The sequence below is a fragment of the Watersipora subatra genome, chromosome 3, assembly GCF_963576615.1.
Source record: "Watersipora subatra chromosome 3, tzWatSuba1.1, whole genome shotgun sequence".
In the NCBI taxonomy this organism is placed as follows: Eukaryota; Metazoa; Bryozoa; class Gymnolaemata; order Cheilostomatida; family Watersiporidae; genus Watersipora; species Watersipora subatra.
Genome location: NC_088710.1, coordinates 34,412,531 through 34,427,706, shown reverse-complemented (window position 1 = coordinate 34,427,706; position 15,176 = coordinate 34,412,531). Strand labels below are relative to the sequence as shown.

The 15,176-nt window shown below is 34.9% G+C and overlaps 1 protein-coding gene across 1 annotated transcript in view; it reads right to left on the bottom strand.

Moving 5' to 3' along the window:
• LOC137389702 (neurobeachin-like protein 1) overlaps nt 1-292 on the bottom strand; it is a 78,010-nt gene extending 77,718 nt beyond the window's left edge. The window contains exon 1 of the mRNA XM_068075779.1: nt 143-292. Within this exon, the coding sequence (XP_067931880.1) occupies nt 143-238 (96 nt within the window). The 5' untranslated portion in view covers nt 239-292. The remainder of the gene's footprint in view (nt 1-142) is intronic.
• Between the last annotated feature and the right edge of the window lie 14,884 nt (nt 293-15,176).

Genomic DNA, 15,176 nt, shown 5'->3' with positions numbered 1-15,176 from the left:
TGGGCTATGTACACTCAGTACTGTATGCTACTAATAAATATATTTCACAATAGCTGATCTAATAATGTAGATGAGTTTTGGAATACATCATTTCAATGTGCTCCAGCAATATAAATTCAGTAAATGAGTTCTATGCGCATACCAACTCAGGAGAGGCATTGTGAAGGGTGTGAACCATGACAGTAAAGCAAGTGAAGATGTTTCTCCGAAGGCGTGTTGGTATGCTCAGAACCTCCATATCATTGTCAACAAGAATATGATAGAGCTTGTCCACGATTGGTTCACAAGTGATAATGGTAGCATTTCTCTGCAATACAACAGAGACACATGGCAACACATAAATCAAAAGTAGGCCCTCAAAAAAGACAACAAAAACCTCTTCTATAGAGAACACAATTTTTCATCTTATAAACCTTTTAAAAAACAAAATAATAATTTGCAGACTTGTTACTTGTAACAATGTATGAACATTGTTACAAGTTGAGTGTAGTTAATATGGCAAGAAACAGTTTTACCATATTTAGCAAAAATATTTTTGTCCTTGGAAATTAGAAGCAAATCAAATTTGATTACTTATAGAGTGTTATTACTTATAGAGTGTTATTACTTATAGAGTGTTATTACTTATAGAGTGTTATTACTTATAGAGTGTTATTACTTATAGAGTGTTATTACTTACAGAGTGTTATTACTTATAGAATGTTATTACTTATAGAGTGTTATTACTTATAGAGTGTTATTACTTATAGAGTGTTATTACTTATAGAGTGTTATTACTTATAGTGTTATTACTTATAGAGTGTTATTACTTATAGAGTGTTATTATTTATAGAGTGTTATTACTTATAGAGTGTTATTACTTATAGAGCGTTATTACTTATAGAGTGTTATTACTTATAGAGTGTTATTATTTATAGAGTGTTATTACTTATAGAGTGTTATTACTTATAGAGTGTTATTACTTATAGAGTGTTATTACTTATAGAGTGTTATTACTTATAGAGTGTTATTACTTATAGAGTGTTATTACTTATAGAGTGTTATTACTTATAGAGTGTTATTACTTATAGAGTGTTATTACTTATAGAGTGTTAGGCAGAGAAGGTTATTATAAAGACATGACAATTATGCAATGACTTATATGGATGCACCAAAGGATGAACAGATAGACAATGCCAAACATCTACATGTAAATTAAATTAATATATATTAAGATGTTTTCATTTCTTGCATTAGATTAATCATAACATTCCATTAAAAGTTTATATATACCATAAGTTTACCATGAGGTTACCATGAGTCTATATCAGACCTAATGGTAACCCCTAGTGACCTTTAACAGGTAGTCATAAAGGCAACCATAATGAGTGAAATAATTTCAATTACAAAATCTGACTCGCCAATGTAATATCTCCTTCTATACTACACTTTGGTTACTAGTTATGTTTATGTCTCAGTTCTCGGTCTTTTACCATGGGTAGTCTTTTCTAATCTTAATTCATCGTAGCTAGTTAACAAGTTCGGACACCAAGTTAGAAAATACAACACAGTCAAACAAAGATAATTCAACTCTAATGTTTTGCATCTCACAAATTTTAAAATGACCTAGATGTTTAAAATAGCGCTGGAGTCGGTAATATACTAGTTAGTTAACCTTGACCTATTGCATGTCAGATGAGCAAATTATAATGACATGGCAATGACTTCTCAAACCTTAGAGTCAGAAATACTGTTAACATCTGTAGAACTGTCAACAATTCTGGAATCTAAAATTAGTATACATGTATGATGAAATACAGTGTAAGTGTTTGAGATGTTCACCAAATCATTAATCAAAGCAGACCTTGACATAGAGTGTATAACGATTTAGAGAACAATAGTAATCACTGATAAAACTTGCCTGAGAACCGCTGAGAATGCAGCCTATGAGGTCAACAAGTCCAGCCTTCAATTCATAGTCCAAGTGACCAGAGCTACAGCACTCTACAAGAGGTAAGAACGTGTTAAAAGAACTATCAAAAGCATTGGTAAAAATGAAGAGCTGCTATTGACACTAGCCATTTGCAGGCAGCAAAAGAATTTGTATACCTAACGTAAAGGAGGCAGTACCTATCATAGAGGAGGCAGTACCTAACATAGAGGATGCAGTACCTAACATAGATGAGGTAATACCTAGCATAGATGAGGTAATATCTAGCATAGAGGAGGCAGTACCTAATATAGAGGAGGCAGTACCTAGCATAGAGGCGGCAGTACCTAGCATAGAGTAGGCAGTACCTAGCATAGAGGAGGCAGTACCTAACATAGAGGAGGCAGTACCTAGCATAGAGGCGGCAGTACCTAGCATAGAGTAGGCAGTAACTAGCATAGAGGCGGCAGTACCTAACATAGAGGCGGCAGTACCTAGCATAGAGGCGGCAGTACCTAGCATAGAGTAGGCAGTACCTAGCATAGAAGAGGCAGTACCTAATATAGATGAGGCAGTACCTAGTATAGAGTAGGCAGTACCTAATATAGATAAGGCAGTACCTAGCACAGGGGAAGTAGAATACAAGAATACTCCTTACCTGATATGAATGTGATAACAACACCTTCTGCAGTTGCTGGCGAGTGCTCATGGTGTACACCAACCAAAGGTGAGGCGCTGTAAATAATTGAAAAACAACTCAACACTACTGAATAACTTTTTTGAATATAACAGCAACGAAATTTAGTAGTAACATATTGGTTCAAATGGCACGACAGAAGGATGTTTGTATTCAAAGCAGTTTTAGCCTTAAATAGGTATCAGAGCCAGCTATAGACATCTGTAGAGGCTAGCCTAGATAAATATGTTTTTAGTTCTGTGTACAAGAAATAGTAAGTTCCCGTTCGCCCCTTTACTCAGTTCTTCCTTGTAAATCTACCATTGAATTAGAGTTGCTGTACATATTTTCCTAAGAACACCCATTCTCATCCAAGTTACATCTCTAAATACACCATATATACTCTGGGCACTACCCACAACAAGGCAACTAAGGCATTTCTATCGACAAATGAGTAATTCGTACATTGAACACCATATATAAATATGCATTAGAGCTATCCGGCTTAGTGTGTAATGTAGGTGGATATTGTAGTTATCCCATTGGGGTGAAAAATATATATATTTGAGATAGCCCATTGAGTTGATGAGGTTGATATATTTTGGAGTTATCCTTGTGAGTTCCTATTGCAAATATATCTTGGAGCTATCCCACTGAGTTCCTAATATATATATGCGCCTATATAATATATACCTGTATATATCTACTATATATATACTAACTGTACTAACAGGCGTTGCCTGCGTAATAAAAAAGTCTTTGGACAGAAAATTTATTTGGATTCAACATATAACAACATTTGCTATTTTAACTTTCAAACTACATATCGTGAAAAAAGTGTTTTGTGTACCGTACTTTCCGGACTATAAACCACACCCCTATATAAGCCGCATCTGCTTTAGTTTCCAAAAAACGATAATAAAACAATACATAGACCGCACTTTTGTATAGGCTGCAGAACTCAAGACGATGTTTTTTAACAAGGCAGCAACTTTCCTGTTTAAAACGGAACAGTGCCTGAGGCATTGTTGGCCTAGTGCCTTACGGAACAGTACCGTTAAGCATTGTTTCGTATTTTCTTTCACTGCTAGAGGCGCACTAACCGGAGATTCTGGTTAATGCGCCCTAGCGATGAAAGAAAAAGCCACAGAATAGCCGCACCCTTATATAAGCCGCATGGCTCAAATCATCAGAAAAAAGTAGCGGCTAATAGTCCGAAAAGTACGGTAGTTGAAATAAATTAGGAAAAAAAATAAAAACAAATGTAAAGGTTTTCAAACTTTGTCAAACAACTGTAACTTTCATACTTCATATCATGAGGAAAATGGTTTATGTAGGTTTATGTTTATTTATAAATTAAAAAAAATAATACAACTATAAAAAAATTTAAATGTAAATATAAAATAATTAAACAAGTAATAGGTAAATTAAGCCTGTTTTGCTACTATTACAATAAAAGATGATTCGATAATGATTCAATTAATACGAACTGAGAAAACTAAATAAAAATCCTGAATATGTTGAATTATTAATAACAATTCTTGCGTAGAAGTGTGTGTGTATAAAAAAGGTTACAGTTCCAGCAGGAGCTATCCATCAGAACTCTGAATACAATGATACTAGTACCTCTCGATACTGGTACAAATGTAAAAATGAGAGATTGTACTGTCTTTATCTGACCGAACAAAGAGAGAATGTCGAGGCTCTTCCTACGGAGATAATACATCTGTCCGCGTGAAGAGAATTGGCCTTGACCGCGATATAATAATTGAACCTTACGAAAAACCAAAAATAGAAATTCAAGAAAACACGAAAAAGCATAGTGTTTAATAGAGATAATAGAATTCTTAGTTTTAAATAATACGTCATTTAGCATATATATGTGTATATATATGCAATATATAATAATATAATATATAATACGCAATATGGTATATGATAACATCTTTGATCAATCCGCCTTATATAGCTCAGTGGTTGAGTGCGTGGATTTAAACTTGCGGTTGTGATCTCAGTGAGTTCAAATCCATCAGAATGAGAAATCTTAATTCCAAAAGTTTAATAGCTATAGCTGGACATATAGAGACACGTACACACAAACATTGAGAAAGATATATCGGAGTTCTCTCATCGTGGTCTTCATGTAGATATATATCGCTGGTACCTGCTTAGTCTCAAATTTATGTAGAGCATTTAAACACCAAGAAAAGCTCTACAAAAAAAATATATGTATATATTTAACTTCAATTCATTAGCGGAGTCCTACCTGGAACGCAGTGCCATCTGCCATCTCTCATACGGGTCAAAGAGTCGCTCTAACAGTATTATGTACGCTGAAACGATTTCTTTTACCATCGGAGTGACCTCCTGCAACATTAACAGAAATCGAACAGTCTGTTGGAGTGCAGTATTCTAAATCTAAGTATATAATTATATTTAATGCTGGCTCTTTTCGAATGTCATTACATCTGGTAATTAAAAAACTATATATTATAGACCAAAAGGTATTTGGAAAAACATAAACAGAGGTGAGAAACCTAAAAGGCCAGGAATGAAGGTTCTTTTAGATTTTTATAAAAAATGGAACAAGTAGTTTCATATGAACAGCTTCGCTATTTATAACCTGTTCATGCATAGAAGGTTTCAAGTGAATAGCTGTAGATATAAGTTATATGGTTAATATGGTTGTTCGTTCACTGGTGCTCTGGACCAAAATTCTACGTTTCTATAATGTCTACTTTATGGTACTGCAACTACTACTGTGTTTTATGGTGCCGCAACGACTACTATGTTTTATGGTACTGCAACGACTACTATGTTTTATGGTACTGCAACTACTACTGTGTTTTATGGTACTGCAACTACTACTATGTTTTATGGTACTGCAACTACTACTGTGTTTTATGGTACTGCAACTACTACTGTGTTTTATGGTACTGCAACTACTACTATGTTTTATAGTACTGCAACAACTACTATGTTTTATGGTACTGCAACTACTACTATGTTTTATGGTGCCGCAACGACTACTATGTTTTATGGTACTGCAACGACTACTATGTTTTATGGTACTGCAACTACTACTGTGTTTTATGGTACTGCAACTACTACTATGTTTTATGGTGCCGCAACGACTACTATGTTTTATGGTACTGCAACGACTACTATGTTTTATGGTACTGCAACTACTACTGTGTTTTATGGTACTGCAACTACTACTATGTTTTATGGTACTGCAACTACTACTGTGTTTTATGGTACTGCAACTACTACTGTGTTTTATGGTACTGCAACTACTACTATGTTTTATAGTACTGCAACAACTACTATGTTTTATGGTACTGCAACTACTACTGTGTTTTATGGTACTGCAACTACTACTATGTTTTATGGTACTGCAACTACTACTGTGTTTTATGGTACTGCAACTACTACTATGTTTTATGGTACTGCAACTACTACTGTGTTTTATGGTACTGCAACTACTACTGTGTTTTATGGTACTGCAACTACTACTATGTTTTATGGTACTGCAACGACTACTATGTTTTATGGTACTGCAACTACTACTGTGTTTTATGGTACTGCAACTACTACTATGTTTTATGGTACTGCAACTACTACTGTGTTTTATGGTACTGCAACTACTACTATGTTTTATGGTACTGCAACTACTACTGTGTTTTATGGTACTGCAACTACTACTGTGTTTTATGGTACTGCAACTACTACTATGTTTTATGGTACTGCAACAACTACTATGTTTAATGGTACTGCAACTACTACTATGTTTTATGGTACTGCAACTACTACTGTGTTTTATGGTACTGCAACTACTACTATGTTTTATGGTACTGCAACTACTACTATGTTCTACATCCTCTCAAATAAGCAATGTTGAAAGTAGGCAAATAACATCTAAAAAATTTCAGCTTTCTTTAGCCAATTATATCGCACCATTGCCATAGTCAACTTTGCTATAAGCAGTCCTGTTTTGGTGAAAAATCCCCTTGTTTATGTAATGAAAGTTCTTCCAGAATGGGCATACTATTCTTTAAACAACACATTTACTGCTGACGTAAAAAACAGTATTGATACCCAAAATGGCATGTGATCCCGGTATTGCGATCTCCACATCTCAGCTGTATCTCTCCCAGAAAACAAAGAATTTTGAGGGATCTCATAAGATTTCCACTTTTTAATGTTTGCTAGCAGGTACACTCTTTTGTAGCTACCAGATACATATAAAGATACCAGCATATTCTGTATATAGATCAATGATGCAGCTTCACTGCACTTTGATTGATTAGCAAAATAAAATCACAATTTGCAATTGATGGAGGGAATCAGAAAAATTTTATTTCCTCAAATGTCTATGATTTATGGTCAGACAAATCATGTGACTTCAAATAAATGATCACTTCGAGTTAATATGGATAATAACCGTAGGATTTCTAATATTGACTACTAATTGTGGCTTGAGTTTTCCAAGCAGGAAAAAAAATCAAACTTCCCCGAGTAAACTACTCATAAAGCCAAAGGTAGCTTAGCGGGTACCTGGAGGACAGAAGGTAGAGAGAGCAGTTGATACACGCTGGTGATGACTGAGAGAGAGGCTATCAGTGCAATTGCTTCTGTATTTCTACAAACGTATAACATGCAGGCTATACACTTATAACATAACTCAAATGCACGCACAAAAATATAGGGCACGTTTTACAGCGCAGACACTTGCTCAAACCTATAACTTGTCTGCAACTCACCTAGCGAGCGTTGACAGACATTTTATGAGGAATAAAATTCTCTGTCTCTGACTTCCGATCAACCTAATTAGGCCGTGGTTGCTATATCTCAACAGCCTAGTCGAAATCTCAGACAGGATTCCATCCGGGAGGTCAGACAACTCTAAAAGTCTTGCATTGTGTATATTCTCCGAGTTGAATATTTCCAAGAATCGCACCATCCAGGCATCGAAGCTAGCATCATCACGTTTCTAAAAAGTGTTTTGGAAATCTGGTAAGAGTACATTGCAGCGAATTGGAGAAACTACTTGTTATCAAATACATAAGAATATAAAAGCTTTTATAAATGAATATCCAAACCAAATTGGCTACCAGCTAAACACGGATGCAATTTGAACTGTAAATGCACATATGGCAAAGACACAGGCACAGATATAAAAGTCACTTTGGAACAAAATGCTGACATTAATATATTATAGAGCTGATACTGCTAACAAGAGCAGACGCGCGAGCTGTCTAACCTACATAATCTCAAAGTCTGTAGTTCAGTTTGTCCAGCTATAGCTATTAAAATATTATTGCAATGAAAAATCCACATCTTAGAAGATGTGATCTCATTTGATTTGATTCTCTTAAAAGATTTAATCTGGGCACCTGCTAATCGTCAGGCAAATACCTTGCCGGGCCGTGCCAGGCTAATGGCAAGTGGCAATGTTTATAAGCTGAGTTTAGAAGTGTGGTATTGCTAATTGCTATCACTGTTTAGAAGCCGATTTTTAAGACCCGTGCAACGCCGGGCATTCCGCTAGTCCTAGTATAACACTACTGACGAATTTGGGTGCGAGCCAATAAAGTTTAAGTAATCATGCAAACATTGTAAGATGCTACCAGATGGTAATAAATCTCTGAAAACATCCCAACAATGGGATCACATCAGATTCTAATATATTTTCTCAAGAAGTAAAGATATTTTTTAATCATTTGAGATTGTGCTGGTTGTTTAATGTGATCTGAATGCCAGAATATTTCATGACTAGACTCGGCATAACTTGATCACTTGAAATGCTAAAAAAAATACGTGCCTTAAAATAACATCAATAGTTGCGCTTTCTATTTATAAGCGATAGATATATGGTCTCATCAGCATCTGGTACTCGTATGTTTACATGACATTTAGATAAAAACAATGGGACAAATTTTAAGCAACCTATTTTTAAATCGTTCCAGACATTTAGGGCATCGTTCAAGGCATTTGAAGTGTTAAATGATTGAAGTTTGAAATGATGAAGTGGGAAGTGATGGACTCTGGGAAGTGATGAACTATATAACTAGATGAATTCTGACAGTCCTATCGTGTCAGGGCGTAATAAAGTGCAAGGTTCCTACTGTGCACTATTTGAGTTATTCGACCTAGCCGCCTTGACCTAGCTGCTTCGACCTAGCCGACTCGACCTAGCCACCTCGACCTAGCGGTCTCGAACTAGCCGCCTCGAACTAGCCGTCTCGACTTAACCGCCTCGACCTAGCCGTCTCGAATTAACGGTCTTGACCTAGCCGTTTCGACCTAGCCGTCTCGAACTAGCCGTTTCGAACTAGCCGTCTCGAACTAGCCGTCTCGACCTAGCCGTCTCGACCTAGCCGTCTCGACCTAGCCGTCTCGACCTAGCCGTCTCGACCTAGCCGTCTCGACCTAGCCGTCTCGACCTAGCCGTCTCGACCTAGCCGTCTCGACCTAGCCGTCTCGACCTAGCCGTCTCGACCTAGCCGTCTCGACCTAGCCTTAGCTCTGCAATGAGTGTACACGCTCTGTAAAGAGTGTACACGCTCTGTAAAGGGTGTACATGATCTGCAATGAGTGTAAATGCTCTGTAATGAATGTACATGCTCCGTAATGAATGTACATGCTCTGTAATGAGTGTACATACTCTGTAATGAGTGTAAATGCTCTGTAATGAGTGTACATGCTCTGTAATGAGTGTACATGCTCTGTAATGAGTGTACATGATCTGTAATGAGTGTACATAATCTGTAAAGAGCGTACATGCTCTGTAATGAGTGTACATGATCTGTAATGAGTCTGCATGCTCTGTAATGCGTGTACATGATCTGTAAAGAGTCTACATGATCTGTAAAGAGTCTACATGATCTGTAAACAGTCTACATAATCTGTAATGAGTGTAAATGCTCTGTAAATGAGTGTAATGCTCTGAGTGTACATGATCTGTATACATGCTCTGTAATGAGTGTAAATGTTCTGTAATGAGTGTAAATGCTCTGTAATGAGTGTAAATGCTCTGTAATGAGTGTACATGATCTGTAATTAGTGTACATGATCTGTAAAGAGTGTACATGATCTGTAAAGAGTGTACATGCTCTGTAATGAGTGTACATGATCTGTAAAGAGTGTACATGATCTGTAAAGAGTGTACATGATCTGTAAAAAGTCTAGATGCTCTGTAATGAGTGTACATGATCTGTAAAGAGTGTACATGATCTGTAAAAAGTCTAGATGCTCTGTAATGAGTGTAAATGCTCTGTAATGAGTGTACATGATCTGTAATTAGTGTACATGATCTGTAAAGAGTGTACATGATCTGTAAAGAGTGTACATGATCTGTAAAGAGTGTACATGCTCTGTAATGAGTGTACATGATCTGTAAAGAGTGTACATGATCTGTAAAGAGTCTACATGATCTGTAAAAAGTCTGGATGCTCTGTAATGAGTGTACATGATCTGTAATGAGTAATACACGTTAATTTATTTAGAAAAAGATGTTTGTGCTAAACAACCATTTATGTCGTATGTACTATATATGATTTATTGGCCAATGTGTCCTGAAAGTTACCAATCAGTGAAATTTTAAAAAGCATCTAATCAGTTTCTTCTAAATTCACCAATGATCAGTTACAAATCAAAGCTTGAGTTCAAAATGAACTAATGTTACATTGATTACTAAACACATTTTCATATTACTACTTGATACTATAAAGGGTTTGTAACTGTGCTTGCTCTCGATAAGGTTCCTCCAAATATTTGCCAAGATGATAAAATGGATTGCGCAACAGCTGCTGATATACTGCATACCAAGATAAGAGATGTTGTTGCTCATATCTATGCACATGCATATACTGTCAAACCTTTACTTGCTAATACCCAAGATATAAATCCTTCAACATATGATATAAAATTCATGTAAATACTAAGCTACTATTACAACCTATGAAAATTTTGGAGTTATTGTTTTTCTTGTCAAATTTGAAACACAGTAAATATATTACAGTGTATGCGTGTATAGGAATATTTGATGTAATATTTATACATATAGTACTATATATATATAGTACTGTATACCGTAAAACCTCTAATTGAACGCCACCTTTATTTGAACGCCACCTTTATTTGAACGCCACCTTTATTTGAACGCCACCTTTATTTGAACGCCACCTTTATTTGAATCCCACATTTATTTGAACGCCACCTTTATTTGAACGTCACCATAGAAGGGTTGAAAAATAGAGTGTCACCTCCATTTGAACGCCACCTCCATTTGACCGCCACTTTGGCATTCTTTGATCGTTATGAACCTATGATAACGAGTGATCCGTAGAAAAGTGTCCACAAAATCGTATTACTAATGACTACTGATAATAACAATCAATTCTTTCATTGTTTCTGTTCGTATCAAAGACCATTGTCAAACTTCAAAGCTTTTCGGCTTTTTCATAAAAAATCTGAAAGCAACACCATGGAAAAACTTAACTCTTTCACTCTGCACATCTTTACGAATTTCCCAGCAACTGCGTAGTAGCTTAATATTACTATTCGTTGACAACATAATCAACAATCTTTAGGACTTTTATGGTATTAACAAAGTTGTCCAAAAATTTCTATGTAAAATTAGCCTAAAATAATGAAGCAATTTCAAATTTTTGTTTAGGAATTCCCAATTTAAAAGCGAACATGTTTTTGTTTAAGTTTTGTAAATACCTCCCGAGTTAAAAAAAGATAATTACTTATGTAGATGACATTATAGCTACTTCAGATTTTTGTGATTACACAGATAACTAAAGTAGCAGCACTAACTCTGATGGTGGTGAAAGCAAGTTTTGTAAGAGTAAGGAACATTGTAGAGGATCGTTTTAGCTTTGATCATAGCTAGCAATCGTAGCTTGAAATAGCTTTAGCAATGCACAAAGTATAGATACATTGAATTTTTTGCAAAACATTGTTTGTTAACATGTTGGAAACACAAAACATATAACAAAAATTTTCTAGATAATTTTTTATTGAAAAAATTGTGTATACATATCATTAAGCAAAATGGTTAGCAGTAGGCCGATAGCTAAATTTGTACATGGATGGCAGTGCAAAGGTTAATAACTGTATCAGGCTCAGGCTAATAGTAGTTCCTTGTTCAGCGTGGTTTTGATACTTCGACTTATGTGAAATCCAGCTTACATTAATGGTGGTACTACTGAATGCCCGACGTTGCTCGGGTAATAAAAAGTCTTTAAACAGAAAATTCATTTTTATTTATCATATACAACATTTACCATTCCAACTTCACATGATGGAAAAAACTGCTTTTTCTGCAGTTCAAATGAATTCAAAAACAAAACAACCGTAAAAGTTTTCACACAACTGTAAGTTTTAAATTTCATATCATGAAAGAATTATTTTGTTGAAATAAATTAGGAAAAAAAAAGTGTACAAGTTTTTAAATGTAAATGTGAAATCATTAGCAATGGCTAAATATAGCCTTTTTTGCTACGAATGCAATGAAAAATTGTTTGGTATACAATTATATGAATTTAGTTCGTTTCAGGGTTGGCATCGTAAAGCGAAAATATCATATAGACATATAGAGTGGTATAGAAACCTATAGTAATTATCTAATGCAAACACATCTTGGTAAAAATCTTCAAAAACATCATCATTAAAAAATAGTAACAAAACAATATGTTAACCTTAGTAACTATAGTTGTCTACGATAACTTTAGTGTATTTTGTGGTTATGATCTGCATGAAAATGAAACATTACAATGTACTACGTAGAGAGTTTTTACCTTTGAGACAGACAAGTAATATAAACGCTGAATCTAACTCAAATGAATTTAGCTTACTAAACACATACTTGAAGTTTTAGTATGTATTTTAGTAAACTTCAAACTTGTAACCAAAATTTTATCACTTATTTGTTTACAAATTCGTTTTTATCATACCGGATAAAGCTCAACTGAGTGAGATAGCGGCAAAATAACATAATTTTTGTTATTTCGTCGAAATCAGTACAACAGTCGCCAAATTTTTATTTCGACAAAAATTATTGTTGATATAGTATGGAGGAAAACAAATTCGCCTTAGTATGGCGAGGACAAAAAGGCACCGGCAAATGAAGACAAAAAATATTTTATAACTGGGGCGTCGTAACCCATAGGCGCGATGTATCAATAAATAACACATTTGGTGTGCAATTGAAAAAAGGCTGTAGGGTATCATATGATGAGAACAATAGAATCCTAAGGACTGTGCAGCCCAGTGGTTAAATGCGTGTTTAGAAACAAGCGGTTGCAGTCTTCATGAGTTTAAATCCTGTACGAAGTGAGCTTTCGTTTCAAGATTTTAATAGCTATAACTGGACACACGGATTCGCAGATGACGACGCTCAAACTGAGATTTATATAGATATGAACTACTAGTTTCAGATGGGAGAAGTAAACTTTCTACAATGCTTGTATTTGAATGGATTTCACATATCCACAGGTAAGCAAGATAACGAGCTGAACACACAAAGAAAATAATCCAACATTGCATAATGAGACAATGTGGCCACCAGTGATAATGAAGACGCAGTGGTCAATTTAGTGCTAACTCTGCTAAGGCAACTGCGACAACAATATTATGTAATACTAATATATGAATATAATAGACTCAAGCAAAGCGGAATAAGAAGTAGGTTTAGCTAGGTGGCATAGACACACTTTGTACAACTTTACTATATCATGCAATAAACAATTATTTAGCCACATCAGAAGGTTTTGCTTAGCGCCCCTACGACTAAAAGTTTATCTCTATTTTTGTGAAGCGCATCAGTTTCGTTCCGCTAAAACATTTGTTTGGAGGCTAATATCATCTAGTTGAGCAATGCAGATGAAAAGAAGTCAGAAGATTGTATTGAAAGTATTGAACAGTCAGAAAAAGATGTTTGTTCTATCGAATGCAACAATCAGAATGCAACTGGTTGAGCAAGTGATACAAATATTTGTGTTTCAAAATTGTTACTTTTTTGTTTCTGCATGTAATATAAGTATGATTTGTTTATGTTACTTGTCCTTGAATATATATTAGTAGCATTTGATAAATTATCGTTACATAACTTATAAATTAGCAGATTTATAGCATATTATTTAATAGCATCCTTGCGTTCATCTTAACACGGCTTACAATGGATCGACCACTCGTAACTCATCTTCTATTGCACATAAAAAGCCAGCTTTTGCTCCAAGCTGTAGTTAAATATAGTTATGCATGTTAAATATAGTTATGAAATGAAAATATGCTTTCAAATTTAGAATGAAATGAAAAATTTTAAGCTACAACAAATTGCAAAGGAGGGCACAGGCTATAATATCATCGCAGGTTAATTAAAAGCAATAGATATCAACTGGTAGAGCTATTTTTTGGCTTCTCAATGCATAATTATTTAGAGATCTTTGAGAACTCTAAGGTAGGTTGGTAGATTCATTACATATAAAGGAGTTAAAGTCGCTCTGCCCGAAGGAGAGTGCAAAATATATGCAACATTCGCTTCCCCTTTAAAAGTGTTAAATTTGAGACAACAATTTAGATAGATCCCACAGTCATATAAATTTACAATGTACGAACTACGTGTAACTTAGCGGAGTAGAACCACTAGCATTTTCACATGAAGTACAAATGAGAGGCGATAACATAAAAAGGCACTATGATATATTCAAGCACGTTCTTCACTGGTCTGGTCGATGCGGTTGATATTACCTTCCCTGTATAAGGGAAATGTATTAGGTGTATACATATGTTTAATACAACTCTCCTATACAGGTGAGTAACTATCATACACACTTAATCCACGATAAGAGTTGGAATTGAGAGCAGAGTTATATTAAGTGTGTATGATAATCACTTGGTGCATAGGAGAGTTGTATTAAGTGTGTATGATAATCACTTAGTCTATAGGAGAGTTGTATTAAATGTGGATGATAATCACTTAGTCTATAGGAGAGTTGTAATCAGTGTGTATGATAATCACTTGGTGTATAGGAGAGTTGTATTAAGTGTGTATGATAATCACTTAGTCTATAGGAGAGTTGTATTAAGTGTGTATGATAATCACTTAGTCTATAGGAGAGTTGTATTAAGCGTGTATGATAATCACTTAGTCTATAGGAGAGTTGTATTAAGTGTGTATGATAATCACTTAGTCTATAGGAGAGTTGTATTAAGTGTGTATGATAATCACTTAGTCTATAGGAGAGTTGTATTAAGTGTGTATGATAATCACTTAGTCTATAGGAGAGTTATATTAAATGTGTATGATAATCACTTAGTGTATAGGAGAGTTGTATTAAGTGTGTATGATAATCACTTAGTCTATAGGAGAGTTGTATTAAGTGTGTATGATAATCACTTAGTCTATAGGAGAGTTGTATTAAGTGTGTATGATAATCACTTAGTCTATAGGAGAGTTGTATTAAATGTGTACGATAATCACTTAGTGTATAGGAGAGTTGTATTAAGTGTGTATGATAATCACTTAGTCTATAGGAGAGTTATATTAAATGTATATGATAATCAGTTGAATGAATATTA